This window comes from Oncorhynchus masou, chromosome 30 (genome assembly GCF_036934945.1).
Source record: "Oncorhynchus masou masou isolate Uvic2021 chromosome 30, UVic_Omas_1.1, whole genome shotgun sequence".
NCBI lineage: Eukaryota > Metazoa > Chordata > Actinopteri > Salmoniformes > Salmonidae > Oncorhynchus > Oncorhynchus masou.
Window position 1 is genome coordinate 25,496,687 of NC_088241.1, and position 26,802 is coordinate 25,523,488.

Consider the following 26,802-nt stretch of genomic DNA (forward strand, 5'->3'; position numbering starts at 1 on the left):
CCGACTGACATTTCCACAGGGAGTTTGGGGGGAGTTATGGTTGCTATAGTTGCCTGTGACCACAGGTGTGTCCATCATTGATGGACAGCCAGGCTAGGGTTACAGTTGGCTGATATAGCGGTAGGTTCAGCTCTGTATCCAGTCTGATGTACCCAGAAAAGAACCATAAATGTGTGTGTGTGAGAGAGAGAGAGCAGATGAAGAGACAGAGAAGGAGAGGGAGATGAGTGGATTAGAGCTTCCAAGCAGGACTGGAAGCCAGACTTGGCTGCACTTCAGCTACTCTGCGCACTTCAGCTCAAGTGTGCGTCCATTAGTGCACTCCCACTGCACTCAGAAACTCATACAGTCACACACACACACACAGTTTTGTATTGCTATCATTGTGGGGACCAAAGAATTGCTTCCCATCCAAAATCCTATTTTCCCTAACCCTAAATCTAACCTTAAACCTTAACCTAACCATACCCCTAACCTTAACCCTATGCCTAACCGTAACCCATAACTCTAAACCTAACCATAACCCCTAAACCTCACCCCTAACCCTAAACCTAACCTTAACCTCTAAACCTAACCGTAACCCCTAACTCTAAACCTAACCGTAACCCCTAAACCTAACCCCTAACCCTAAACCTAACATTAACCTCTAAACCTAACCGTAACCCCTAACCCTAATTGTAACCCTAACCCTAAACCTAACCGTAACCCCTAACCCTAATTGTAACCCTAACCCTAACCTTAACCTCTAAACCTAACCGTAACCCCTAACCCTAATTGTAACCCTAATTGTAACCCTAACCCTAAACCTAACCGTAACCCCTAACCCTAATTGTAACCCTAACCCTAAACCTAACCTAACCTTAACCTCTAAACCTAACCGTAACCCCTAACCCTAATTGTAACCCTAATTGTAACCCTAACCCTAAACCTAACCGTAACCCCTAACCCTAATTGTAACCCTATAACCATAAACCTAACCGACACAATGTCCCCACTAACACACACACATGCATAGACACGTACACCCGCAAAATCACATGTTCACTGTAAAATTCACACACAATATATAGCCTACTTTAGTGCAAATAAACAAAACCACAGGCACACACAGACCCTCCTTCCCTTCACATATACCTCATTTCACTCAAGTTCTACTCTGGTCTAGACTCACTCACACACATACTGTATGTTACAGTTACTGTCAAAACACACCCACACACACAACGTATCTTATCCCACCAGATTGCTCAGTGCTTCCCGACAAAATAAATAATTAAATGAGAGCAATAACAGCTTCCGAAAAAAGATCCCTCAATTAGAACAGGATGGGTAAATGGGGGGAGGCGGGGGCTGTGTGTGTGTCGGGTGGGGGAGTGGTATTTCGGGAACTCAGACACACACTATTACATAAGGGAGAGCATGACCCAAGAAGGTTTTATGCAGTTGTGCAACGTTAATTTGTCCCCCCCCCCCCCTTTAGCAATCAGCTTAGCAAAATTATTTTCTCAAATACTTACAAGTGATCCATGCAGACGGACCAACAGGGGAGGCAAATAAATCAGTGGTGTAGAAGAGAGGGGGTTTGGTGTGTGTGTGTGTGTGTGTGTGTGTGTGTGTGTATGTGCGTGCGAGCAGGACTACATTGCTGAGGTTAAGGTGTGTGTGTGTGTGTGTGTAGCTGAAGTTGTGCGTGTGTGTCTGAATGTTATGAATGTATGTTTGTCATAAGGAAGAGATTGTTTGGTTGTTGCGTTATGTACTGTATGTGTGTGTGATTATGGCATTTCTGTCATAAGGGAGAGGTTGTTGGGTTGTGTTACTCGTGTGTGTGTGTGTGTGTGTGTGTGTGTGTGTGTGTGTGTGTGTGTGTGTGTGTGTGTGCGCGCATGCGTGTGTGTGTGTGTTTGGATGTGAGTGTGTGCAATCTCAATGTGATTGCCTGTCTTGTACATGAGACGTCTAGGCTGCTTCAGATTTTCATTGACCCACCTTTTCACACTCCGTCGCTAGCCACTCTATCATTCCATCTTTTCCTCAGTCATCCCTCAAATACACTGTTCCAACAGTCTTATAGCCTACTTGCTAAAACCCTCTGTCCTCTATCCACCCAGCCCCATTTGCATCTGTGCGGTCACGTGGTCCCCGAGCAGTGAGTGGGCCGTACACGCGTCTCATTTCTGTCTGCATGTCATCTGAGGCTTCAGTCTGTTTCAGAGCACTGTTGGCATCGGGCCAGTTTGCATCGCTTAGTCTTGCTATCCTCCCGTGTTAGCGAGGCTAACACTGAGCTACGCTAGGCAGCTCTGTGCTGGTCTCACACATTCTTTGTAGGGACAAATGCAGCATCCCATCATCTGTTTGTGTGTTAAAATGCTAACGCTACCAGCAACAGTTGTACGCAAAGAAGTTATTCAACCTCCTAACCCGCTAAGCACGCAAGCCACCATTGCATGAGGGACAAATGGTGCCATGGGTAGTGTTCATTATGACACGCTGCAGAAAATGCATTTTGCAACAGAAAACCTAAATGAGTGTTTCTTGTTGGATAACTCCATGTAGTCCTTCCCTGTTTCAGTCTATTTTCTTCCATTTGGTACCTAATGAACACGACCCAGCTCTGTAGAAGGATACAGTCAAATGTTTACCATTATCCTAGTAAATGTCATCCCTGTTGTTTTCAATATTTAGCATAGGGCATCTCTGCACTGGGGCTATGCCCAGTGAAGGAGATCAGAGAAAGATTGGGAAAACGGATGAGGAGTGAAAGTCTGTATTAGAGACATGTGTGTCTTTGTGTCAGTCTGTGTCTACATCTGAAGACATAGGCCAGTAGCTACATAGCGCCATGGACGAAAGCGCAGGCAAGTGACACTGATGGAGAGAGGGAAAGAGAATAAATACATGTGGAGGCTCCAGAGTTGGAGAACATGGAACAAGTGAAGAAGAAAATGACACGCCAGCAATCTAGAGAAGTGGGACCGATAGATTTGGAGCAAGAGAGACAAAAAAAGAGATAATGAAGATTAAGGAGAATGAACGGAGTGAATGATGTGGGAAGAGATTTGGAGAGAGTGAATAAGAGAAAGGACGAGGGGGGGGGGGGGCAGGTGGAGGGAGAGAGAGTGACAGAGGAGAAAAGGGGGGCTGAGTCTGCTTTTACGGCGGGGTGATTGCGTGACTGAGAGGAGAGTGCAGTGCCGTGTATAATGCTCTCAAGACGGATATTAAGACGTGCTGCCCGACTCAGTCCCTCTCTCCCTTCATTCTCTCCTCCGTTCTGCTCCTTCTCTCTCTCTCCATCTCTGCTAATGATCCACGCGTCTTGCCACACAGCCGGGCTGAGTGATACCCACTGACAGTACCACTCAGGCGGAAACTCTGCAGCCCCCTTCTAGGAGAAGAGGCAACACACACACACACACACACACACACACACACACACACACACACACACACACACACACACACACACACACACACACACACACACACACACACTAGATGGAAAGCACCATACATTCAATGTCACGCAAAGATGCTGATTAATACGTGAGAGTGTATTTGAACCATCACACACACATGCACAACCACATATAGCTAACCCAAATATATAGAAGCACATTCAACAGTACTGATAGACATATGAGTGCAGCATGAGCCCATACAGCCCTGTACACCCCCTGTGAGCCAGGTCTCGTTTTGCTGCCCTAATCCGGCCTGCCTCGTACAATCCCATACGTCCCTATCCAGACCCATAGATAGACCATACGTCCCTACCCAGATCCATTGATAGACCATACGTCCCCATGAAGCATGACCCCATTCGTCCGTACAGTCTCATACAGCCCCATGCAATCTTACATGGACCTACACTATACGTCCCCTATGAACCAGGTCTCATTTCCCCGCTCGAACTGTAATCCGGTGGGCCGCCCAGCCATGACTGCAGCTGAAAGGGAGAGGTTAGGTCAAGAATTAGGTCATAGGTCTAATAAGAGCCCACTCCTCCAATTAGCGAGTGGATTACGCAGGGGCGTGTATGCATGTGCGTTAGCACACTGGCCCGCCCCAGGCGCTCCTAATCCGGCCACGGCCTCTATCGTAACATATGAGTAATCCTGGGTCCTGGGAAGATTTAGTAACCCACATTTCTAGTTCTTCTGCTCACTAATCCTCTCCTGACTTCACCAAAAAAAAAAAAAAAAAAAAAAAAAAAAAAAAAAAAAAAAAAAAAAAAAAAAAAAAAAAAAAAAAAAAAAAAAAAAAAAAAAAAATGTGATACCTTCAGGTGCTGCTGATTGTGTGTCGTACACTTTGAGTTGAGGAGAATGTTGAGGGGGAGTTAGGGTTTCATTAGTAGTTGAAGTGGTCCTACTTTCAATACGTTACTGCACGGTTCACAGTCAATAAGTAGTCCCGAAAATAAACTGAATTTAAATGTTTTCCCTTTTGCTTTACTTTTCCCCTTTATTTTGTATCTTCAATGAATCCGGGATTGCGCATAAACTTCTCAGCATAAAGATTTCTTCAGTGTGGGGGTTTATCCCAAATCTATTAGCCATTTTTGGTTTTACGCATCTAATCAACAAGGCCGGAATAGTGCATTGGTTTTCTACTGAGAGATTATCTCTCTTGAAGTAAAACTGCATCACTGTCAGATACTCTCGGGCTACTACTGTCTGGCCTGTGTGGTTCTCTCTACAGCCCGACAGCTGACCACATTCTATATGAGACATTTCTATGTTTACATTCTATATGAGGCATTTCTATGTACGGGTTTTGGAGACAACGTTCAGACTATTGCAGTTTTAATGTTGGTAGGTTATTTATACGTTTGCCTGCATGTACAGTATGCACATTTTGACATGAACGTCGTTAAAGCACAAGTGTGTCGTTTGGTGTAGTGCCCTTAAATAGCCCTAGAACAGAAACTTCAGTGTACAGTATAGCTCTGAGGGGGTTGTGTGGGTGAGAAGGTAAAAGGGTTATCAGTCAGCACGCACCAACAGGGAGTGCAAGGGAGATGGAGAGACAGAGAGAGGAAGGAACGAGAGGAACGTAATAGAGAGAGAGATAGAGAATGAGAGATGGAGAGGGAGGATGAAAAAGTGAACGAGAAGTGGAATAGTGGGGATATCCTTAATGAAGTTTTCAGGAGCCTCTTAAAAGGTCACGGCATGTCTCTACATCCCCCTCCCCAATACCTCACTTACCCCCCCCCCCATCGCTATCTATCCCGCCATCAGCCCCCCATCTGTGTCCATTAGCCATTCATGAACCCACTCGTAGCCACTCATTAGGGAGGGAAGGGGTTTGAAGCGATTGCATTCAGAGGAGAGGAGTCTGTGACCGGAGCATACTGATTAATATTTCAGCATCTCCCGTCGAGCTGAGAGCAAGTTGTGCCCCGCTTAGGCTGTAGAGTTGTGTGTTTGCCTCACTCGCTCTTCCTCTCTGTGGCCGGCTGCTCTCCCCTTCTCTCTCCCACACAAGTGAGCGATAGAGAGAACGCCCCCCCTTGTTTCCCACCCATACACGCACAGACAAATGTACAGACACTCACCACCAGACTCAAACCAACTCAAACTGACCTAATTGGGCTCTTTTTGTTTCGGGAAATGGATGGAGAAGACAGAGGGGGAGGGGTGAAATCCCCCATTCCTCTCTTCCTCCTTACTCACAGCAGAGTGGTATCGCTCCTTCTCTCATTAATCTAGACAGTGAGACAAGTTACCCCAGCAGACAGGGTGTTGTGTGTCCTTCACCTGTCCCCCCTTGTTGAGAATCAAACTCGGCAATAAAGCCCCTCATTCATACAGTAGGTTGGCACTTCCAATCTTGAGGGTCAAGCGACCATAGAAATAGAATCCATTTCATTTCCATGGAAGCAGCATGGTTCATACATTGTCCACTATATAAAGCGCTCTTACTGTATGTGAATGCACTTTAGTGTAAAAGGCAAGGAAGGTACCTATGAATTCAGCAGTATCGCTTGGCCATATCACTATCTGTATTCCCTTTCAGCAATCTCAGAGGCCCCTCTTGAGGAATGAGTAAGTCCTGAACGAGCACTCTCTTCCTCTCCAGTGTTTGGCTTTTGGTTTGTGCATAAATGCTGCTACAGTATGTTTGCTTGAGTATGTTGTGTAGTAGGTTCCCATTGAGCCGTTGTACTGTACGGTTGGATATACAGCATTGCTGTACAGTATGTGGAGTTGAAATAATTTATTGTTTGTTCATTCTCATAGACTGAATTTCCAGGAAGTGGATGGAATGGGCGACATTTCCTTTCGTAGGATAGCCGGAGGCAAGGTCATTCATATTCATGCGTTACGTTGGGTGATTGGCTGAGCCTTCTTGCTGTCTGTTTAGCGCTTGCTCACCGGGATGAGCAGTAAGCACCGAATGACTTGGGGAAACCCAGCTTCAGCTTAATTATGAAAATAAATAAAAAATAAATTGAAGTCTCACCAGCTCGCTGACATCTATTTTAGTTTCACTGTCCGGTCATTCATAAAACAAGTCCACTAAATGTTATTTTTACCGTTAAACAAACTGTCCATTGCTTGATATGAGCAAGTTGATCCAAATCTATCAATGAATAGGAAATTTGCGATTAGTTGGCTGAGCTAGCTAGCTACGTTTCAGTAATTTAGCTATCCTGCTGAATGCAGTGGTCAGTGGATAAACTAACTATGAATTGAACATATTTAGGTAAAAACTAACTAGTAGCCGGTTGTTGTTGCCCATGGTGGAATCATATCTATCCAGCTGTCTCCTGAAGCCTATGTGACCTGTCTATGTGCCCTTGAACTCCCGAGTCTAGACGCAGTCTAGCTAATGTTAGCTAGTTAGCTAGCATTGATAGCTGAGCTGTTTTAGAAGAGAATGGCTGAGGTGACTAGCTAACAAGCCCTCCTCGGCGGCAATGTTATTGGGGTGTGGGAATATTAGATATAACGGTCAGTGAAGTTGGTGGTTACTACTGGTTTTAGATTCGAGGGGAGAGAAATTGGCCGTCATTGTTTTGTGTTTCGGTATGGGCTCGGAGTGAAGGCTCAACCAATCATCCGATGCCTATCTTACGAAAGGTTATCTAGAACACTGGACGGCCGTATAGGCTCAAAGAGATGGTCGTAACAATGCGTTTACATAAAGGAATGTCTCAAGATGACTCCATGGCTAACAGACGCCTCCAAAATTAAGATCCCCAACGTTCTCCATTCACCAAGATGCAAGACCTTCTTTGATCCTCCTTTGTTCTCTTTCTCTATTTTCTTATTTTCCCTCCTTCCTTCTATAGCGGCCTTTTCTTGACCTATGATTCCGCATATACACTTACCCTTTTCAATGTCATATGTAGGCTTACACCATACGTGGGTGTAGCTCTCTGCATCTCTGAGTAAGTAGACTTGAGTGTAAGTGTATAGCATGCGGTGTATATTGTTGAGAAGCAGTGGTTGGTGTGGTACACAGGGCGTTTAATGAAGTTCCCCAACACCTCTCCCCTATTAGACGGGTGCCCTCTACCTCTCCCTACTTCACCCCCCACCCTCCCTCCTCTCTCCCTAGCTGCCTTTCCCTCGGGGGATAGTTGGCAGAGAGCAGGCTGGCTGCTATGGAAACAAGGAGCCTCCCTCTCCCACAGGTCTCCTTAGCAACTAGTAGCTTGGCATTGTGGTAATGAGCGTGCCCACTGTGCCAGGCTCTTTGTGTGTGTGTGTGTGTGTGAGAGAGAGAGAGTGTGTGAGGCATATGTGAATATTTTGTTTGCCAGTTTATGTGAGAAGATGAACGTGTGATGGAGAAGCTATGTGTTATTGCGTGACTGTGATACATGCGATATACGTATAGACATGGCTGAGTTTTGGTCTTCAGATCATCTGTACCTCACAAGTAATGATGGCTCCCCTACTATGTGTGCCTGTGTGGGTGCCTGCCTGTGTGCCTGCCAGCGTGCCTGCCTGCTTAAGATGCATTCGTGCATGTACACGCGTGTGTCTTTCTGGATCTTTGGACGCTTCCATCTGATTGCGATGATATCATTAGTCTCTGCGCTATGAAATTGCAAGCAATTGAAGGGACCGTTCAATGAATTTTGCGTGCCATAAGGCAACCCACTGCCGAATGAGTTTCCTGCTCTGCCGATATGAAACCCTGAGAATGCTGTTTATTAAAGTCTGATCAGAGGTGTGTACTGACCTTTAGAATGCGGGAAATGAGATTGTTGTTATTATGAAGGAGATTATGGTGGAGAGCGAGAGGCGGAGATAACCGCGTCGGCATTGAGTCCATTGTTGCATCGTCTGTTTCTTTGTATGTGGCAGAGGGTGGTTTCTATATAATCAAATCCACACTCCGCCCGCCTGTGGGCCGTTAAAAGACCTGACTCAAGCACACACATAAATAGACAAGCACATGCGCGCACACACACACACTCACACACACACACCTACTCTTCCTTGCAAAAATAAATCAAATTAAAAAAGCTGTAAAAGCCTCGCTCCAGAAACGTGCATGACTTTATGATAGCATGATGGCAGGCCCAGTGGAAAATGTGAGTCTGATGGATCCCCAGACTCTGGTCGAAGTGTGAGCTGTGAGCAGGTGGCATGCCCCACAGGTGGCCCACCTGTTTTGTGAACCCTCACAGGGGAAAGCGAAGTCTACCTCCAACAGCCCCTGTGGAAAACCATTCCCTCTTGCACGTTCCCGCCTTGTGCCCTCCCCGGCACAGGTCTTACCCACGTTTGGCGTGGTCGTCAGATGTGATTACGAGCTCAGGCGGGGGCTTTCGTCTCGTGGGTGTCATAGATGTCGTGTCCCCCTCACACCGGCCAACTGGAAAACCGCCAAGACCATCCTGGCATTCCTTGGTGGATTTTCCGATCCCCTATCCTGGTCTCAGATGGTCTGCTAATCTGTTTGCGGCTATTTTTAGCCGTCAAAGCTCGTGCAGCTCTTGATCAGCAGTTCCAAACCGCTAACCATCCCCCTTGGTGCTTGAAGAAGTATACAGGCAGTGATTTGCCAGGAACTGGCTACAATTAGAACACAGCCAAGCAGGAATCCCTTACACCCTCTCCCCACAGACTTCCTGACTGTGGGCACCATGGCACATGGCAGCTCAAACTCTCAGTTGACTTTCCCTCTTTTCCCTTTGGAATGGCACTGAGTGGTGTATGGGATGATATAGAAATTCTGAAAGTGATTTGTATTGTCGTAAGAGGGGAAACTTGCCTTAGTCAGCCTCTAATGGCTAAGGTTCTATGTCTTAGGTACAGATAGTAGCCAATGGTCTGTACTGTAGCTCAGCCTGGTTCCTAGCCTAGGTTTCTGACAGGGCTTGCCGTGACTACACAACTAGACCTACTTGATAGTTCCATGACTATGGACATATATTGGACCATGGCGATGATGATGGCATTGCTTGATTACTTTTTTGTTGTCGTCGTTCAGCAGAGGATCTTCTCCAGAGCGACTTACAGGAGGAGCAGTTAGGGTTAAGTGCCTTGCTCAAAGGCACACCACCATCATCTGCTTGGGGATTCGAACCAGCAACCTTTCGGTTACTGGCCCAACACTCTTAACCGTAAGGCTACCAGCCGCCCCTGTTGGCGTGTGGTGGCTAAGTTAGTTTCTCACCTCCTAATAAGAGGTCTATTTTTTTTGTTAATCTTTTCAATTTGGTCGCAGTCCAGAAAACAGGCTCGTCCATCTGCCCATCTGTCTCTCCTTAAAGTAGGCTCTCCTCCTCTAAAGGGATTTGAATTATCGTCTGACTTTGGGCTTCCTTCGCAGGCAACAAGATCTGTGTTCCTGTCTGTACCGGTGCCACTTGGGATAGCGTGCCGTATCCGCTTTGTTACGTATAGAGCCATATTTTAGGTACCATTAGGCCCTTCAGTCCCCTTGAAGCCCTCCCATCCCTCCACTCCACCCCACCCCTGCAGACAGAGAATGCTGAATGCACCAACCCCCCTATTCCCATTAATCTATGCGCCTCTACATTCTTTATTTCCCTTCAAAGGGGGACAAGCCGAGCCGTGACATCAATCACTGGAAGCGAATATTTAGCCGGTGCTAATTTCCATCAATAGCCTGGAGACAGGCTTAGCTGACAAAACTCATTCCTTTGCCTGAACAAAACTGCTTGTGTTTGAGCCTCCACCTCCCCCTCCTCTGTAGATGCACAAACAGGCATCACAATAAACACAGCCAGAGCCTCTCCTGGTCCCCCTTGATTTGTGCTTATCTAATGAATGGCGTGCCATGAAGAGATACCCATAGACAGCAGAGGAGCATAATGGCTTCTTTCTGTATGAAATGGGATTCATAAACACCGATTGAGTACATGGCGAATGGCGGTAAATAGCTTCCAGACAGATTCTCGTCTTTGCAGAACGAACATGCCAGTCATCCAACCCTTTACGTTATTTGAACCGGGTGAGTGGTTTCTTTTGGCGTTCCCACGTGAGCCCTCTTGTCTTTGGGCTCATCACTTGGTTCTGTTTGAATGAGCACACCCTCTCTCCACAAGATGGGCCCTAAACAGTTTGACCTGTTTCGTCTATCCCCTCTTGTGAGTATGTGGGGGGTAGAGGGGCCCCATTTTGAGGGCAGCCCATTGTGTGGCTCGGAGGGTTCTCACACACTGGGCTCCACGCTATGCCTCCACACTTACACCCCACTACCCCCCTTTCACCCTCTATCCCAGCTGCCCGCCTTGCCAGCCAGCCAGTCAAGCCAACCCAGACGGTCTATTGCCCCCACCACCCCGCTCACCACAGTCTCAACGGCAGATTGCTACCCTGGGAGTGGAGGCAGAGGGGACACATTGGCATTGTGCCAGGCTGGGCAACTGGGCACTGTCACCCTACTCACGCAATGCCGGGGGTACCCTCGGGCAAGGACATTGGAAAGGGAGCCATATCGCCTTCACAAATCTAGTCCAATAAAATATCTTCCTACAGACAGTCAGACCTTGATGTGTCTAAAGCCAAACCTTACCATTGATGGTTATTAAGTTGAATCGATTCTCCAAGTTGAACTGCCTACTCCAGATCCAAAATCAAACTCAGTGGGTGTGTGGAGGGAGGACTGAGCAGGAATCAATGTGAATGGCCAGAATGCTGAGGGGCAAATTAAAGGGTTTGAAAGAGAGGGGAAGTATCGACAATGACCAGGGCCCGTTTTTGTTCATTCTCGGAACATGAACAGAGCTTGGTCGATCCAAAACAGGAAGTCTTGTAGTACCCGGTCTCGGGAAAAGGAAAAATCCCTTTCTGCTGCTCTGAGGCCACCTGTGTTGGAAAGAGTGTGAACGTGTCAGATTTGAGGGTGCTAATAGGTTTTAAGCTTAATCTGTGGGCAAAGAGTGCTGTGGTGGAGTGGCTTGGCGGAGAGCGAATGAAGAAGACGTACGTCAGGTATCAGGATCGTGGGCTCTAATGAGAGTCTGGGGCCGCCGGGGTGCCACACTACAGAAATAGATTTACTAGAAAGGACATTCCCATTCAAGTCAATGTTACGTATGTGACGGGTGAACCGGCTGCCATATTGAATGTACCCATGAGTGTTCTGTGAACTTGATGTGGTCTGAGTGGCTTTGCCATTCTACTAATCATATTTGCATGTGCTACGCAGTCTTCCACTGGCTACAATTTTTCTATAATCGGACAGATGCCCTTTTCACAAATAACAGTGCAAGGCTACTGCACGCTGGTTGTTGTTGCTTAAATACCCACTCTGTGATAGTTACATATTCATAGAAGTTTGATTTGACAACCTTTGATATACCGCACAGCCTGTTCACTTAAGTCGGGTGGGATCTGGCAATACGTTTGTGTGTTAGCTCTCTATCTCACGTCATTATTTCTGCCTTCCACCATTATGTATTGTATAAATTGGCAACGATTTCAATATGAGATAGCTGCCGGACCAAGGGTTTGGAGTGTGTGCTCCGTTGTCATTCTATGTTTTTGTGTGCTACCCCTTCATTTGTCTATTCCTGAAAGCCAGAAACATTTTACAATAACAATAAAATAAAATTCTTTAAAATTCTATTCTGCTGTAAACAAACTCAGAGTGAGGCATTCCACTTAGCTCTGTCAGATAGGAAATTGAAAGGGTGGTTGTATTACATGGCCTTGTAGATCATGGACTTTCCTCTCATTGTCTTACATGGACAGGTTGCTTAACAAAGGAATCTCCTTAGTCTGCCCCCTCATCTTCCTCCTCCCATCGATTCATACCGTATCCAGGCTGCTCGCGGTGCACACGATGACCTGGCAGTGGACTGTGTGAGACGCCCAGCTGGGAGTGCCCCCGAATCAACTCCAGGATTAGCCCGGAATTGTCTGGGATTACTCGGAATGAAGCGGGATTAGCACCGGCTGCCTGCAACTGCCTGTTTTGGGGGCGTGAGTGAGAGGGGCATGGGCCGGCCATATTTACCCTGACTCAGTCCAAGATTGGGCGAGAAGCCAGGGCTAGGCTCCTCCTACACAGGGACACCTGTAACCTGGCAGGGCTATTCTTAGTCCCTAAACCCACGCCCAAACAGGATGACTACTACTGAGAAACTCCGGGTTTAAAAACAAAACAGAAAGGCCAACAAACAGGAAGCAAACAGCTAGCTGACTACGCCATCATGGTCGACTTACCCACGCAATGGCTGAGTCCCAAATGGTGCCATATTCCCTATATAGTGCTCCACTTTTGACCAGAGCCCTATGGCCCCTGGCCAAAAGTAGTGCATTATATAGAGCATAGGGAGCCATTTGGGACGAAGGCAATCTCTTAAATCTCTCTTAAGCAGGTGGATTCAGGATTCATCAGATAAAGAGGGCTTGGGGATGATGTTCAAATCCCTCTCCCAAGTCTATAGCGGTGGACTTTTTTTGATCATACATGCTACGTTTGGAACAGATCAGAGATCATACGCGGTAGCGGCTTCAACCGGGTCCGGTCCCATTGAAGGAGGTTCATTTTCATTCGGCCTTCAATCAGTCTGTCATCTAACTTGATGGACAGCATTCATCATGGTCTGATAAGGTAATGTTCTGGTGTGGGAGAGACAGGTGTACCCGGACCAAACCTTGCTGAGCCAGGCTGTTTGAGCTGGCTGGGTATCCACCGTAGTTGCTTGAACTGTGCCGAAAAGATCAATGTGAAAAGAAAATATGTGAGAGAAACACAGTACAGTTTCAGTTGGCACGATAGTGTGAAAAGGGTAGTAGTTGGCGCAGGCACGTAGTTGCCCGCCCCTAACCGCCGACCGGGCATCCCCCACAGACTGGCACGGCCCAGATGAAAGAAAGGCTGTTTAGAGTTAGAGAGAGAGAGCTGCAGCATCAAACAACCAACGTCTCTCCCCATCCCCCCGCTACCCTTACTCTGCCTCCCTGCTCTACCCACCACAATATCATATACTCCCTCTCCTGCACGTTTACCAACAGTTGCCATGGTTACCCAATGCTCGAGGTGTCACAGCGAGGCAACCGAAGGGAGGCATTCACAGATCACCTGGATTCAGTCAGTCGCCGCTTTTCAGTTGGTGCCCCACAATTTGATTTGTGTGTACTCAGACTGTGCCCCTTCGCCGTGAATACAAATGATGTACGACAACGGTTCCGTTGAAAGTATGAACGCTTAAATTACACCACATGTACCTCAATCTGAAACAATGGAATATAGTACTATAGTACCAATGTAAGGCTTAGCCACACTAGGTGCTTTGGTTTCATTTTGCCGTTCAAGTTTCAGAATAACGCCTACAGCAAAAGCAGAACAGAACAACTGTTGTCAATCAATCAATATTTCTTACTGTTCACTTGGCCTTCACTTGCCCTTGAAGAAAAAGTCTAATACACCTACAAATTGTTTTTGGAATTAGAAAGGGAATGAACAGAGTCATCTATTGAGAGTTTATCACTGAATTTGAGTGTCCCCCCCCCCCCAAAAAAAAATGTGGGAAAGGCATTGACAAAAATTTAAAAAAAATCTATTCTCTCAGCAGGTAAATAATGATTCCAGCATATTAACAAACACAAGAGACATGGAGAGAGGGAGGAAAGAGGATGAAAAGAAAGGGAAGCAACAAGTTGCAGAAAGCTTAGAGTAGAGAAGGCTATAAAGAGAGAGAATGGTGATAAAAGAGAGACAGAGATAAAAGGAGAGAGAGGGCGAGGGAGGGGGGAAGGGGATGGAGCGAAAGAGCGAGGGTCATAGAGAGACAGAAAGAGAATTCGGTGATAGAGAGAGTCTGTGTGGGTAGGAGGTGGTTGGTGGGCTCCATCCATTATTCCTGGTAGCTCCGAGCTCAATCTATCCGATCCATCTCCACGCTCAGGCCATGGGAGAGGGGGCTGGTGCGCTGGCCAGACTGGCAGCCACATCAAACACCAGCCCCAGCCAGGCACATTGAACCAGGGATTAGCGTACATCTACCAGGCGGAGGAGAAGAAGTGGAGAGGAAAGAGACAGAGGGAAGAAGAAGGAGGGAGGGATACCCTCCACATCACAGAGATAAAGTGGACGTAGTGTCTTCAGTTCAGACAATCATTGGCACTCTCACCTGATAGATTCTACAAAGACACCCATTCTATTCATTCTGTTTCTACGCATTCAATCACATCCGATAGTTGAAATTCAGATCGATAACTTCAGAAAAACTGGGCCCTGGTGTCTACAGTTTAGTAGGCAGACAAGGCACCAGTAAGTATTTTGTAGACCCACGATGGTGAGTTGATAGCAGCTCTATAAGCATGAACACAAACTGTCTGGTACATATTGATCAGCGAAGCTCTTCTTGGAAGGGGAATCCACACACTCCCCAGTGGCATCAATGTGTGTGAGAGAAACCTTTAAACAGTCATCAATACGGAGCAGCAGGCTTGGGATCAGATTGGCAGGTTGCACGTCGTCAAAGTCGCTGAAACTCTAGTTTCCTCTCCAGTAGACAGTTGTTTCATTTGAAAAAGGGGCATATGCATACTTGATTCAGCTGATGTCTACAGATGAGGAGTTCTGACGCACTGGGACACGCACAAAGGCATTGCCTGAAAGTCACACGCTGTCCTCACCCAGAGCTAAAGTGTGACGTTTGGTGGCAGTGGTGGGATTCAGTGTGTTAAACAGTGAAAATGCTAATATACATAATATGATGAACAATGTAATGTGCACTCTAAATGAATCAATCTCTCTCTCTCGCCCCCCTCTATCTATCTATCTATCTATCTATCTATCTATCTATCTATCTATCTATCTATCTATCTATCTATCTATCTATCTATCTATCTATCTATCTATCTATCTATCTATCTATCTATCTATCTATCTATCTATCTATCTATCTATCTATCTATCTATCTATCTATCTATGTCTGCAGAACTCCATTCGACACAACCTGTCCCTCCACACGCGCTTCATCCGGGTGCAGAATGAAGGCACGGGCAAGTCCTCCTGGTGGATGCTCAACCCTGAGGGGGGCAAGATGGGAAAGGCCCCTCGCCGGCGAACCGTCTCCATGGACAACAGCACCAAGTACCTGAAGAGCAAGGGCCGGGTCAGCCGCAAGAGGGTGGGCAGGCCGGGGATTGGTTCTGGAGCTCAAGTGGGGCTCCAGGCTTCCCCTGAGCAAGGTAGCCCACCGGGGAAGGTTCTCCCAGGCAACATAGGGGGAGCTGGGGGTGTGGAAGGAGAGTTTGACGCCTGGACGGAGCTCCACTCCCGGGCTAGTTCGTCTACGTCGACCCTGAGCGGGCGTGTGTCGCCCATCCTGGCCGAGGGCGAGCTGGAGGAGTCAGAGGAAAGCGGGCTGTCCTGCTCGGCCTCGCCACACCTCTACCCCTCTCCCTCCTCCAGTGCCCGCTCCCCTGCCATGGGGGCCGTGGGAGGCCACTGTCCACCCGTGGAGCAGCTTCCCCAGCTGGCTAATCTCACCGGGGCGATCAGCCTGGAGGAGAGGCTCTTGGAGGAAGGCTACCACCATCATCATCCTCACCTGGCAGCGGGCCACAAACTCCCCCCGGTCTATCATTACAACCCTGGGGTTAAAGGTCAGGGGTCGTACTGCGGCGCGGTCTACAGCCAGGCTGGGATGGGCATGCTGCGCCACCACTCGCCCATGCAGACCATCCAGGAGAATAAGCCGGCTAGCTTCTGCGGCACCTTGCCGGCCTACTCAGGGACCAACGCCCTGCAGAGCCTGCTGACAGGGGGCCCTGGAGGGCCACAGCAGTACTGTGCCAAGGACATAATACTGGTCCAGGAGAGAGATGCCCAACCAATGATGGGGCCCTCCACGAACGGTGTGAGCTCCACCCGTCACAGCCACCACCCCGGACACAACGGACATGCAGCTCACAGCCACAACAGCCACAACGGAACTCAGAGTCATAACCTCAACCCTGTGACCAACCACAACAACCACAACCACAGCTCTCCTCATCTTGGCCACAACCTCAGTCAGAACCACAGCAACCACACAACGCACACACCGACTCGAGCTCCAGTCCTGGCCCCACGCATCAGCAGTGGCCACCTCCAGCCCTACAGCCACAAAGTCCCCTATCTTTACAGCCCCCCATCCCACGCCCACCTCCCCGCTTCCACCACCCTGCCACCCAACCCGGCCGGCATGCTGGGGATGCCCCAGGACTCCTGCCATCTGGCCACTGCCCCCCACCCCTCGCACCCCTGCCACAACACTTACCCCAGCCCCCAACACCAGGGAATGGGCAGTGGACTGTACCACCACCAACTGGGCATGGTAGGAGGCTGCACAGGAGGCAGCTACCATGGTAGCTCGTACCACCAGCCTCACCCCCACGAGAGACTACCAGCCGATCTGGACCTGGATATCTTCCACGGGAGCTTGGACTGTGACGTGGAGTCCATCCTCCTCCACGATATCATGGACTCCGGAGAGGAAATGGACTTTAACTTTGACGGCTCCCTGGCGCAGGGGTTGGGCATCGGGATGGGCATGGGGGTGGGCCTTGGCATGGGCATGAGTGGACTGGCAGGCCCTCAGCAAGCCCACAACAACCAGAGCTGGGTGCCCGGCTGAGACATTTCCCAGAGTGCTTCAGGGCAGGCCTCAGAAAAGACTCCACGACAGAGAGTGCTGCAGGCCAGCCCTCACTGCCCCTCAGATAGACAGACTCCACCCCTCCTCACTAACATGTTGGGGCACTGTGCTTAACTGTGTCATTCCTGGACTGAAAACAGAGGAGATGGGACAAACACTCAGTCGCTCACTCCCCCATACCTTTCTGTGTTGTGCTATAAAATGCCCCGGTCCTATCTCTCCCTACCCGGACTCTCTCTGGAGACTGTAGCTCATGTCACATTGGTTTTTCTCACATCAGCTGTATACTGTGATGACAATCTCAACTGTGTTGTTGCCCCACCATGTCCCTTTCTCATCTACTATCATGAGACCTGAACTCACCAAGCACTTTAAAACAAGTGGGTCAGACTCCACAGCTCACTCACATACAGACCTGGGTTCAAATACTATTCAAAATCGTTTCAGACACTTTATCTGGGCTTGATTGAGTTTGCCTGGCGCAATGGAGCCAATAGAATTGTCGCAAACGTGCAAACCCCGCCTATCTTGCACTCCATGGCAGACTGCAGCAAACGCTAAACGTATTTGAAATATCTCAAATGTTATTTGGACCCAGGTCTTGTCACGTACTGTAGCAGACAATCTCATGCAGAGTTTGGCTGTTTGCGATGTGGGTACGGTATTTGACATATCATTTTGTTGAACAAATCAAGAAAGTGCAAGAATCCGGATCTATAGATACATTTGTGGCATAGATTTATAATGGGGGTTGCTATGCTGCAATGTTTATAATGGGGGTTGATATGCTGATATGTTTACTGCCAGTGGGAAGCAGCGAAAATGTCATCAAAAATGTGTGATTGATTGGTTATTTGGCCTCCTTGTTGTTGGCTCGTATTCGGTCAAATCAAATTATACATTTTGGGACAGACTTACAATGATCTGTGCCTCCTCACTGACCTAATTGAAAACTATAATCTGGTGCTTTACTTTACTGTGCAAGTGAAAGTGTGTTATATTAGTTGGTCGCATTATGTTCATTGAATTAATCTTTGGAATATTCAGAAGACAAAATGGAAAATGGCGTATCACCTTGCCTCAACCAGGGTTTATTTTTTCCTTTGTGGCGCCCGCTTTTCTCTTTAACTTTGCTTTCTCTGTCTCTGCCCCCCCCCCAACCACCACCACCAACAGAGACAAAGTGATCATCCCTCAGACCGACCCATTAAACTGTGCTTGATTGAAATTCAGCGCCTTGCTTTTAATCTCCAAAGTGATGCTGCAGCCATGCATCACTATCGGGGATCTAAACGCAACAGCCTCCCCTCCCTCTTTCTCTCTCTCTCTCACCGCTGCAGTTGTCGCTAACGTAAATGTGCTGTTCTGATCGCCGTGATTAACACCTAGTCATCCTGGGCCGGAGGGAGACAACACTGTCCGCGTTTGTCTGTTCGGAAAGGACACCGATGGGGGGGGAGGCGGGGGACCAAAAAAAAAAACACAAAAAATAAGTAAACGCAGGTTGATAGTAGGTCGACAGCAATATAATCACATGATCATGTCCCTTTCCCCGTCCCTTCTGGGCGCGTGTCTTCAACGGGTAGTGTGTTTGTGTTGTAAGTCATCAGCATCGTTGTCATCATCTGTATCTTGTGTTCCCTATCACATGTTACGAGGTCGTCTTGGCTGTGTTTTGGGCCCTTTGGGAGTTTGAGTTGAGACTGGTTCTCTGATATAAGGTACTGTACATATAGGCAGAGAGGGGTAGAAAAGTCCGATGAAAACAATCAGCCAATCAGATTGGCATTAATCTCTGTCAAACAGGGTTGTTGTTCCTTCTTTACCTTCCTTCCACACATGTCCACGTTCAGCGCGTTTCCTTTGTTCGTCGTTCTCTCTTGTTGTCGTTGAAATGTTGACGCTCTGAAGGGACATTCAGGGACAGGGTGTATATGGCATGGTGATGTGTGAAGGCGGACATCCGGATCCACACCCTATACGCTAGGCTACACCAGCCCCCATGAATTGGACCACGGTCTCTTTACTGTAGCTCTAGCCACCATACAAAGCTTCGGGACAGGAGAGAGCCATGGGTCATGTTCATTAGGCCACACGCCGCACACCATTGCGAACCACCTTAAAGCGCTTTGCAACGGAAACCGAAAATGTGTGTTTCTTATTGGACAAAGTCCAGGTTGTCCCACTCTGATTCAGTTAGTTTTTGTTTGTTTGATGCCTAAAGAACATGAACCAGCTCTCCTGTCTCCCTCAGTAGACACACTCTGCTGTGGACTGTACTGAATAATTCTAACAGGAATGTCCTAAAATGTACACCGTACCGGGGATTTCCTAACATGGACACCGTACAAGGGGCATATCATTACAGCCAAAGGTCAAGTATGGCACAGACTAGCAGGCCCTATTCTTCGAGATCAACATCCTTATTCTAGGATGTCGTCTCTTGTTCAATCTCAGTTTGTGAAGTATGTGTGGAAGGTCTTGGCGAAAGGACCCTTTGGTAGGGCTATGTTTTAGCCTGCTCTAAAAAGTTTTAGTGATGCCCCGATATTGGAAAATAGAGTTATATATAATGTCAAACGTTATCATACACATATTTATTTATGAAAGAGGTGGGTCTTTGTCAACCCTGAGTGTGGTAGTTTGTGAGCCAACTCCAATTTCCTTTGCATTTTTTGGGGTCTTTGTTTTTCCCGCGTCACACTTCCTTTACAGTCGTAAGGATTTTCTTTTGTACAAAAATCTATATATTGAGGATATTGTATAATAGTTTTTAAACTCAAAAAGAAAATATGAATTTTGTCGTCTATTTCTTTTTTTTAAAGCGAATGTATCTTATCTGGTGACTGTTAAATAAATGAAATGAAAAGAAAGTATCTGTTTCATGCTCTTTCTACGCTTGTGTGGTTCCGTGCGAGGATTTGTCACAATTGTGTGATGACATTTCCATTGTCTTGTGCTGGTGTGTCCTCGAGTCCTTGTTCTTTCGTATACCTGTGTGAGCGAATGCATGTGTTGTGTTGCATATGAATTTGGTCTTTCATTTGATATTATCCAAGGGTAATCTGTCCAACAAGGTTCTCTTTTTGTACATGCAGCACACACAGACTCACGTCGCTTCCAAAGTGTGTGTTTGTGAACGACCAGGTTTTTTTTCAGTTTGAAAGAGTGTATGCATATGTTGATGGGTGTATGTGCATAAAGGAAATGTGTGTGTGTACTGTCTGTGTGTGTGTGTACTGTCTGTGTGTGTGTGTACTGTCTGTGTGTGTGTGTGTGTACTGTCTGTGTGTGTTTGTGCATGTGTGCCCTTCGGTGTTAAAGCGTGTACTTGTATGCTAGTGTGTCTCCTTCTGTATGTGCGAAAGCAAAAACGTGTTAGCCTGTGTGTGAGAGAGATATGGGGGCGGGGGGTGGGTGATGAGGGGGTGAGTGTCTAATAAGGCTTGTCATCCCCGCTGAAGCTGTAGGTTGGTCACAGCTGTCCCAGTCCCATCGGAGGCGTTGTCACAGGAGGAGAGTGCTGCGCTGCAGCGCAATACTGCCAGGCCCCATGGGAGCCTCCTCCACACACACACACACACACACACACACACACACACACACACACACACACACACACACACACACACACACACACACACACACACACACACACACACACACACACACACACACACACACACACACACTCTCCTCTCACTGAAATGTGCGCTTTTAATTGACTCCACTCGGCAGAGGCTCTCGGGAGGGAGGGAGAGCGAGAAAAAGAGGGAGGTGGTGGACCATACGGAGAGAAAAGCCAGAGAGGAGAGACCGAAAGAAAGACAGGAAAGAAGGAGGAGAGAAGAGAAAGCAGACGGCCCAGCCCAGGCGCTGTGCCTCAGGGATGGACCAGTCTTCTGTTGCCACACTATCGGAGAGAGAGAGGCTATACATTCTGGTGCCATTATTCTCCCACTCAAACAGCTCAATGCAGGTCTGCTTCGCTGAGCCCGGTGATGGTATAGCATAGAAAAACATTCACAGGGCGAAAGGCTGTCAGGGGAGGGCACTGCTTACCAGGACCTATAGGTTAATATAATACTAGAATATAATACAGAAGACAGATACATTTGATTTAATGCTGAGCCCATGTGTTTCTACTTAGAATAGAATATAGCTTTATTTCACTCTCATTGTAGATGCTAATATAACTGTCATCAGGATACATTATGCAGCTGCTCAGATGGAATGGCGGTCCTGGTCTGCCGTAAATTGCCCTATCGACTTAGGTCCATGCTGTCCTGCTGTTCTTATTTCACCCGGTTTAAAGGGTTAATATAGATGAAGTCAGCTATTCCCTGTAGCCTACTAATACTACTGCAGATCCCAAGTCAGACATCCAGAGGAGGTGGGGGCTGGGGGAGCGAGGGAGGGAGGGGGGGCTACAGAGGTGATGACACAATTAATGTCAAGTAAATACCCCTGAGCCTCCTTCTCAAATCTCCATCCCCCCTCACCCACCCCCTTCTCTATCACACATGGCCTAATCCCACATGGGGGCTAAGCGTTAAGTGCGGTAGCCTGAATCAGCTAGCGCAGCACTGGCGTAGCATTAGCTTCTGGGGAACAGGGCCGATTGGTGTCTAGAATTACGGGCTGACACTGAGACAGTAATTAGCGAGTGTTGCTTATGGCTGCGGCTTTGGAATGTTAGGGTTGATCGCTAGGAGATAGCGACGCTTCAACTAGCCTCCCGTGGGCAAGAGCAGGCACATGGGTTCTGGATCAGAGACAGTTCTGCTGCTTAAATACCGGGTCATGTGACGCTGTAGGGGAGGATTGGATTTGGGCTTGGGGACTGCGGAGCTCAGAGAGAGGGGTCAACTGCAGGTTGGTAGTTCATGTATCATTGGTGTGAGTGTGTGTGTGAGAGAGAGAGAGAAAGAGAGAGAGAGAGAGAGTAACAGAGAGATCATTTAATTGAATGAACTGAATTGAGGAAGTGAGAGGAATAGGGAGAGGCTGTGTGTGTTAGACAGAGAGGCTCTGAATCAAGGGCAGCCATAGTGTAGTTAATAGGCCTGCAGTGGAGAGCCCTCTCTGTGTGTGTGTGTTGCGTTATCCAGTGTTCAGTCCACCCTGACCCTCAGTAAGCATCACCTGGTACCAAAGGACCTCAGAGAGCTAGACACGAAAGAGTGAGAGTGAGAGACAGAGTGAAAGTGAAAAAAAAAGCAGAGCCTCTCACTCCGAGTAACTGGAGCAGCACTTCAACCTGGCTGCTAACAAGCGTCCCTCTCTCTCTCTCTCTCTCTCTCTCTCTCTCTCTCTCTCTCTCTCTCTCACTCACTCTCACTCTCACTCTCACTCTCACTCTCTCTCAGCATCTCTCTCTCTCTCTCAGCATCTCTCTCTCTCTCTATCTCTCTCCCTCCCTATCTCTCTCCCTCCCTCCCTCCCTCCCTCCCTCCCTCCCTCCCTCCCTCCCTCCCTCCCTCCCTCCCTCCCTCCCTCCCTCCCTCCCTCCCTCCCTCCCTCCCTCCCTCCCTCCCTCCCTCCCGCTACCTTAATCACCACAGAGTTTGTGTACACAGAAGCGTCCAGACTACCAGAGAAGTCGCTTTGCAAGAAAGTGACTGATTAAAACCCAGGAGAGAGGAAGAGAGAGAGAAGTCAACATCCCTCCCTCTGGAGAGAAAAGCTGCAGCTTATCAAGGACCAGCTGGGGACGAGCCGTCAACAACCAGTCGACAAACAATACAGAGTCTGCTTCCACAGACAATGTGGAGTCATGGACCACTGTAACAGCAAGCAACTGATTGTTAAAAATAACAAAATAGAAGTGTTCCATTGTTGAACTCAAATGAAAGATAGCAGTGCATGTGGAAATATTCATGCTATGTGTCCCAAATGGTGTGCTACTTTTGACCAGGGCTTGGACGATAACTGCGGAAGACAACGGTGCTTCGTGTGGCCTTGGTTCTCTGTATGAATGAGCGTTGACATGAAGCAGTGTTCATACTGAATCAGGTCAGAGCAGAGAGGGGTGAGCACGGGAACCGATGCAGCTATAGCTGTCGTCATGACTTTGCCACGGGTGAGGTTTCTTTGGTGGTAGTGCCCGACTGAGGGCCAGCCTGGCAGGGGCGGAGGGGAGGGTATAGGGTCTTGGGTGGGGGTGGAGGGAGAGGGAGAAAGGGTGGTGGAATTTGGAGGGCAGATTTTTATGTCAGCCTTTTAGGGATACCTTAACAGGCAGTTACAGTGATGTGTGTGTAGGGTGGGGAGCAGTTTGTGTGTGTGTGTGTGTGTGTGTGTGTGTGTATCGGTGGTGGGTAGAGGAGGGAGTTGTGTTGGTGAGGCCATCCATCACAATATTGAGAGGCAGTGAGGCCGCATCGGACACACTCAAACTCACCGACGCGCGCACACACACACTGCTATATCTCGTCTCACGCAGGCTCTTGCAATTCCCCCTCGTAGGCGGCTGTGGCGTCGGTTCTTCTTCGCTGAGAGGAGAGAGAGTCTGGACTGAGGCGATAGACATCTCATTAGAATCTCCTACAGCTCCACTGGGCTAGCGGCCTGTCTTCCGTCTTACCGCCAGGAGAGAGTGTGTGTGCATGCGTGTGTGCGTACATGCAAGAAAGAGAGAGAGAGAGAGAGAGAGGGGGAGAGAGCGAAAATGAGACAATGATAATGGCAATAATAGTTTTGATCCTCCTTCAGGCGAACAGTTAGTTCTCTCTCTCTCTCTGTCTCTCTCTGTCTCTCTCGCACCACTCACACACCACTGTTTCACTCTTAATAAATTTCGAACTCGTTAGTGCTGCAGCCCACAGCCCGTCTCTTCTTCTCTCCACCTCTGACACTGGCCTCAGATCTGTTTATCGTGTCTCTCACTGCCAGGGTATTTAATATGTGACTGTATCAACTGTTCTAAGATCTCTTGCTATATAACTTTTAATCTGTTCCTGTATCAGACTGTACTCAGATCTGTTTTTTTTCATAGCCGGGTCATTTAATCTTGGTCAATTATCAGACCGTTCTTGGATCTGTTCGTATACATCTCACAGCCAGGCTTTTAGGCGTTCAATCTCTGCACTCTTAGGGCTCTAATTTCATCTGGCTCTAAGGAGTCAAACGCATGTTAGTTTGCAATTTTGTCATGTAAAAACTGGCGCATGGGCATTTTCCATATTAAAGCAACGCAATTAGAACGATGTAGACTGCAAACATGTTCAACATATTTGGCAAATATTGGGCAGGCTATTTAAGGGACTAGGCTATAACGGACCAACATTCAAATTGGAGTTGATGACAATGCAATACATAAAAGACCATACACATGAATCTGACAATTAATCTTAATGGTTGTACAGTCGTCTCAAATAAAACTGTGAAGGACCTCGGCGTTACTCTGGACCCTGATCTTTTTTCCATCTACGTAACATTGCAAAAATCAGAAACTTTCTGTCCAAAAATGATGCAGAAAAATTAATCCATGCTTTTGTCACTTCTAGGTTAGACTACTGCAATGCTCTACTTTCCGGCTACCCGGATAAAGCACTAAATAAACTTCAGTTAGTGCTAAATACGGCTGCTAGAATCCTGACTAGAACCAAAACATTTGATCATATTACTCCAGTGCTAGCCTCCCTACACTGGCTTCCTGTCAAAGCAAGGGCTGATTTCAAGGTTTTACTGCAAACCTACAAAGCATTACATGGGCTTGCTCCTACCTATCTCTCTGATTTGGTCCTGCCGTACATACCTAAACGTACGTTACGGTCACAAGACGCAGGCCTCCTAATTGTCCCTAGAATTTCTAAGCATACAGCTGGAGGCAGGGCTTTCTCCTATAGAGCTCCATTTTTTGGAACGGTCTGCCTACCCATGTCAGAGACGCAAACTCGGTCTCAACCTTTAAGTCTTTACTGAAGACTCATCTCTTCAGTGGGTCATATGATTGAGTGTAGTCTGGCCCAGGAGTGGGAAGGTGAACGGAAAGGCTCTGGAGCAACGAACCACCCTTGCTGTCTCTGCCTGGCCGGTTCCCCTCTTTCCACTGGGATTCTTTGCCTCTAACCCTATTACAGGGGCTGAGTCACTGGCTTACTGGGGCTCTCTCATGCCATCCCTGGAAGGGGTGCGTCACCTGAGTGGGTTGATTCACTGATGTGGTCATCCTGTCTGGGTTGGCGCCCCCCCCTTGGGTTGTGCCATGGCGGAGATCTTTGCGGGCTATACTCAGCTTTGTCTCAGGATGGTAAGTTGGTCGTTGAAGATATCCCTCTAGTGGTGTGGGGGCTGTGCTTTGGTAAAGTGGGTGGGGTTAAATCCTTCCTGTTTGGCCCTGTCCGGGGGTGTCCTCGGATGGGGCCACAGTGTCTCCTGACCCCTCCTGTTTCAGCCTCCAGTATTTATGCTGCGTAGTTTATGTGTCGGGGGCTGGGGTCAGTTTGTTATATCTGGAGTACTTCTCCTGTCCAATTCGGTGTCCTGTGTGAATCTAAGTGTGCGTTCTCTAATTCTCTCCTTTCTCTCTCTCGGAGGACCTGAGCCCTAGGACCATGCCCCAGGACTACCTGACATCATGACTCCTTGCTGTCCCCAGTCCACCTGGCCATGCTGCTGCTCCAGTTTCAACTGTTCTGCCTTATTATTATTTGACCATGCTGGTCATTTATGAACATTTGAACATCTTGGCCATGTTCTGTTATAATCTCTACCCGGCACAGCCAGAAGAGGACTGGCCACCTCACATAGCCTGGTTCCTCTCTAGGTTTCTTCCTAGGTTTTGGCCTTTCTAGGGAGTTTTTCCTAACCACCGTGCTTCTACACCTGCATTGCTTGCTGTTTGGGGTTTTAGGCTGGGTTTCTGTACAGCACTTTGAGATATCAGCTGATGTACGAAGGGCTATATAAATACATTTGATTTGATTTGATTTGATAAACACACAACTTGAAGAAACAACATATTTAGTCATGGAGCACATTCTGATTGGTCAGTGATGGGCCAAGCCTCGACACCCACAACTTATTTCATCAAATAAATGTGAAAACAGCACAAATATTTCTGACACACACCTGAACCTATAATGGCACCACTAGCGCTAAGAATGACCATTGTGTTAGTTTTGTTAAAATAGAGCCCTTATAAAAGAAAGGTGCGACATAGAACCAGAAAGGGCTCATCAGATGAAAAAGGTCCCATGTAGAATCCTAAATCTCCACAAATTACCATTTGAGAACCCTTTTTCTAAATGTGTCCATGTATCACCCCTGTCCTCAGATCAGATTCCCTTCTCCCTCTCCTTTCCCAGCCAACGCCATTTACACTTTGCTTATATCAGCACCCGCGCGCACACAGTCCCTCCCTCGCACTTACCCCTCTGACCCCTCTCTCTCTCCCCAAGCCCCAGCCGTGAGTTAGTAATCCTAGCCCCAGGCCAGCTCCCGAGCGCTCTGCTAAAGCTATTCCAGTGCGTAAGGAGTAGTGCTGTCTGTGTGAGGCCTTGACCCCGTAGGTTTAGAGCCAACCACCCTGCCCACGCTATCTCTCTCTCTGACTTAGGACTCTCACTCTCTCTACCTCTCTCTCCCTTGCCAAGAACCTCCCCAGAGCACTCTCGCTCTCTCCCTTTAGTGATAATTGCTCAGTGAGAGAAAAGAGAAAATCCGGCAGCCACTCTCAAGGTCGTCTCGCCGTGTGTGTGTG

General features: G+C 47.9%; 1 protein-coding gene across 1 annotated transcript in view; it reads left to right on the top strand.

Annotated features, from left to right (window-relative positions):
* LOC135522426 (forkhead box protein O6-like) overlaps window positions 1-17,165 on the top strand; it is a 37,767-nt gene extending 20,602 nt beyond the window's left edge. The window contains exon 2 of the mRNA XM_064948658.1: window positions 15,393-17,165. Within this exon, the coding sequence (XP_064804730.1) occupies window positions 15,393-17,075 (1,683 nt within the window). The 3' untranslated portion in view covers window positions 17,076-17,165. The remainder of the gene's footprint in view (window positions 1-15,392) is intronic.
* The last annotated feature ends 9,637 nt before the right edge of the window (window positions 17,166-26,802 follow it).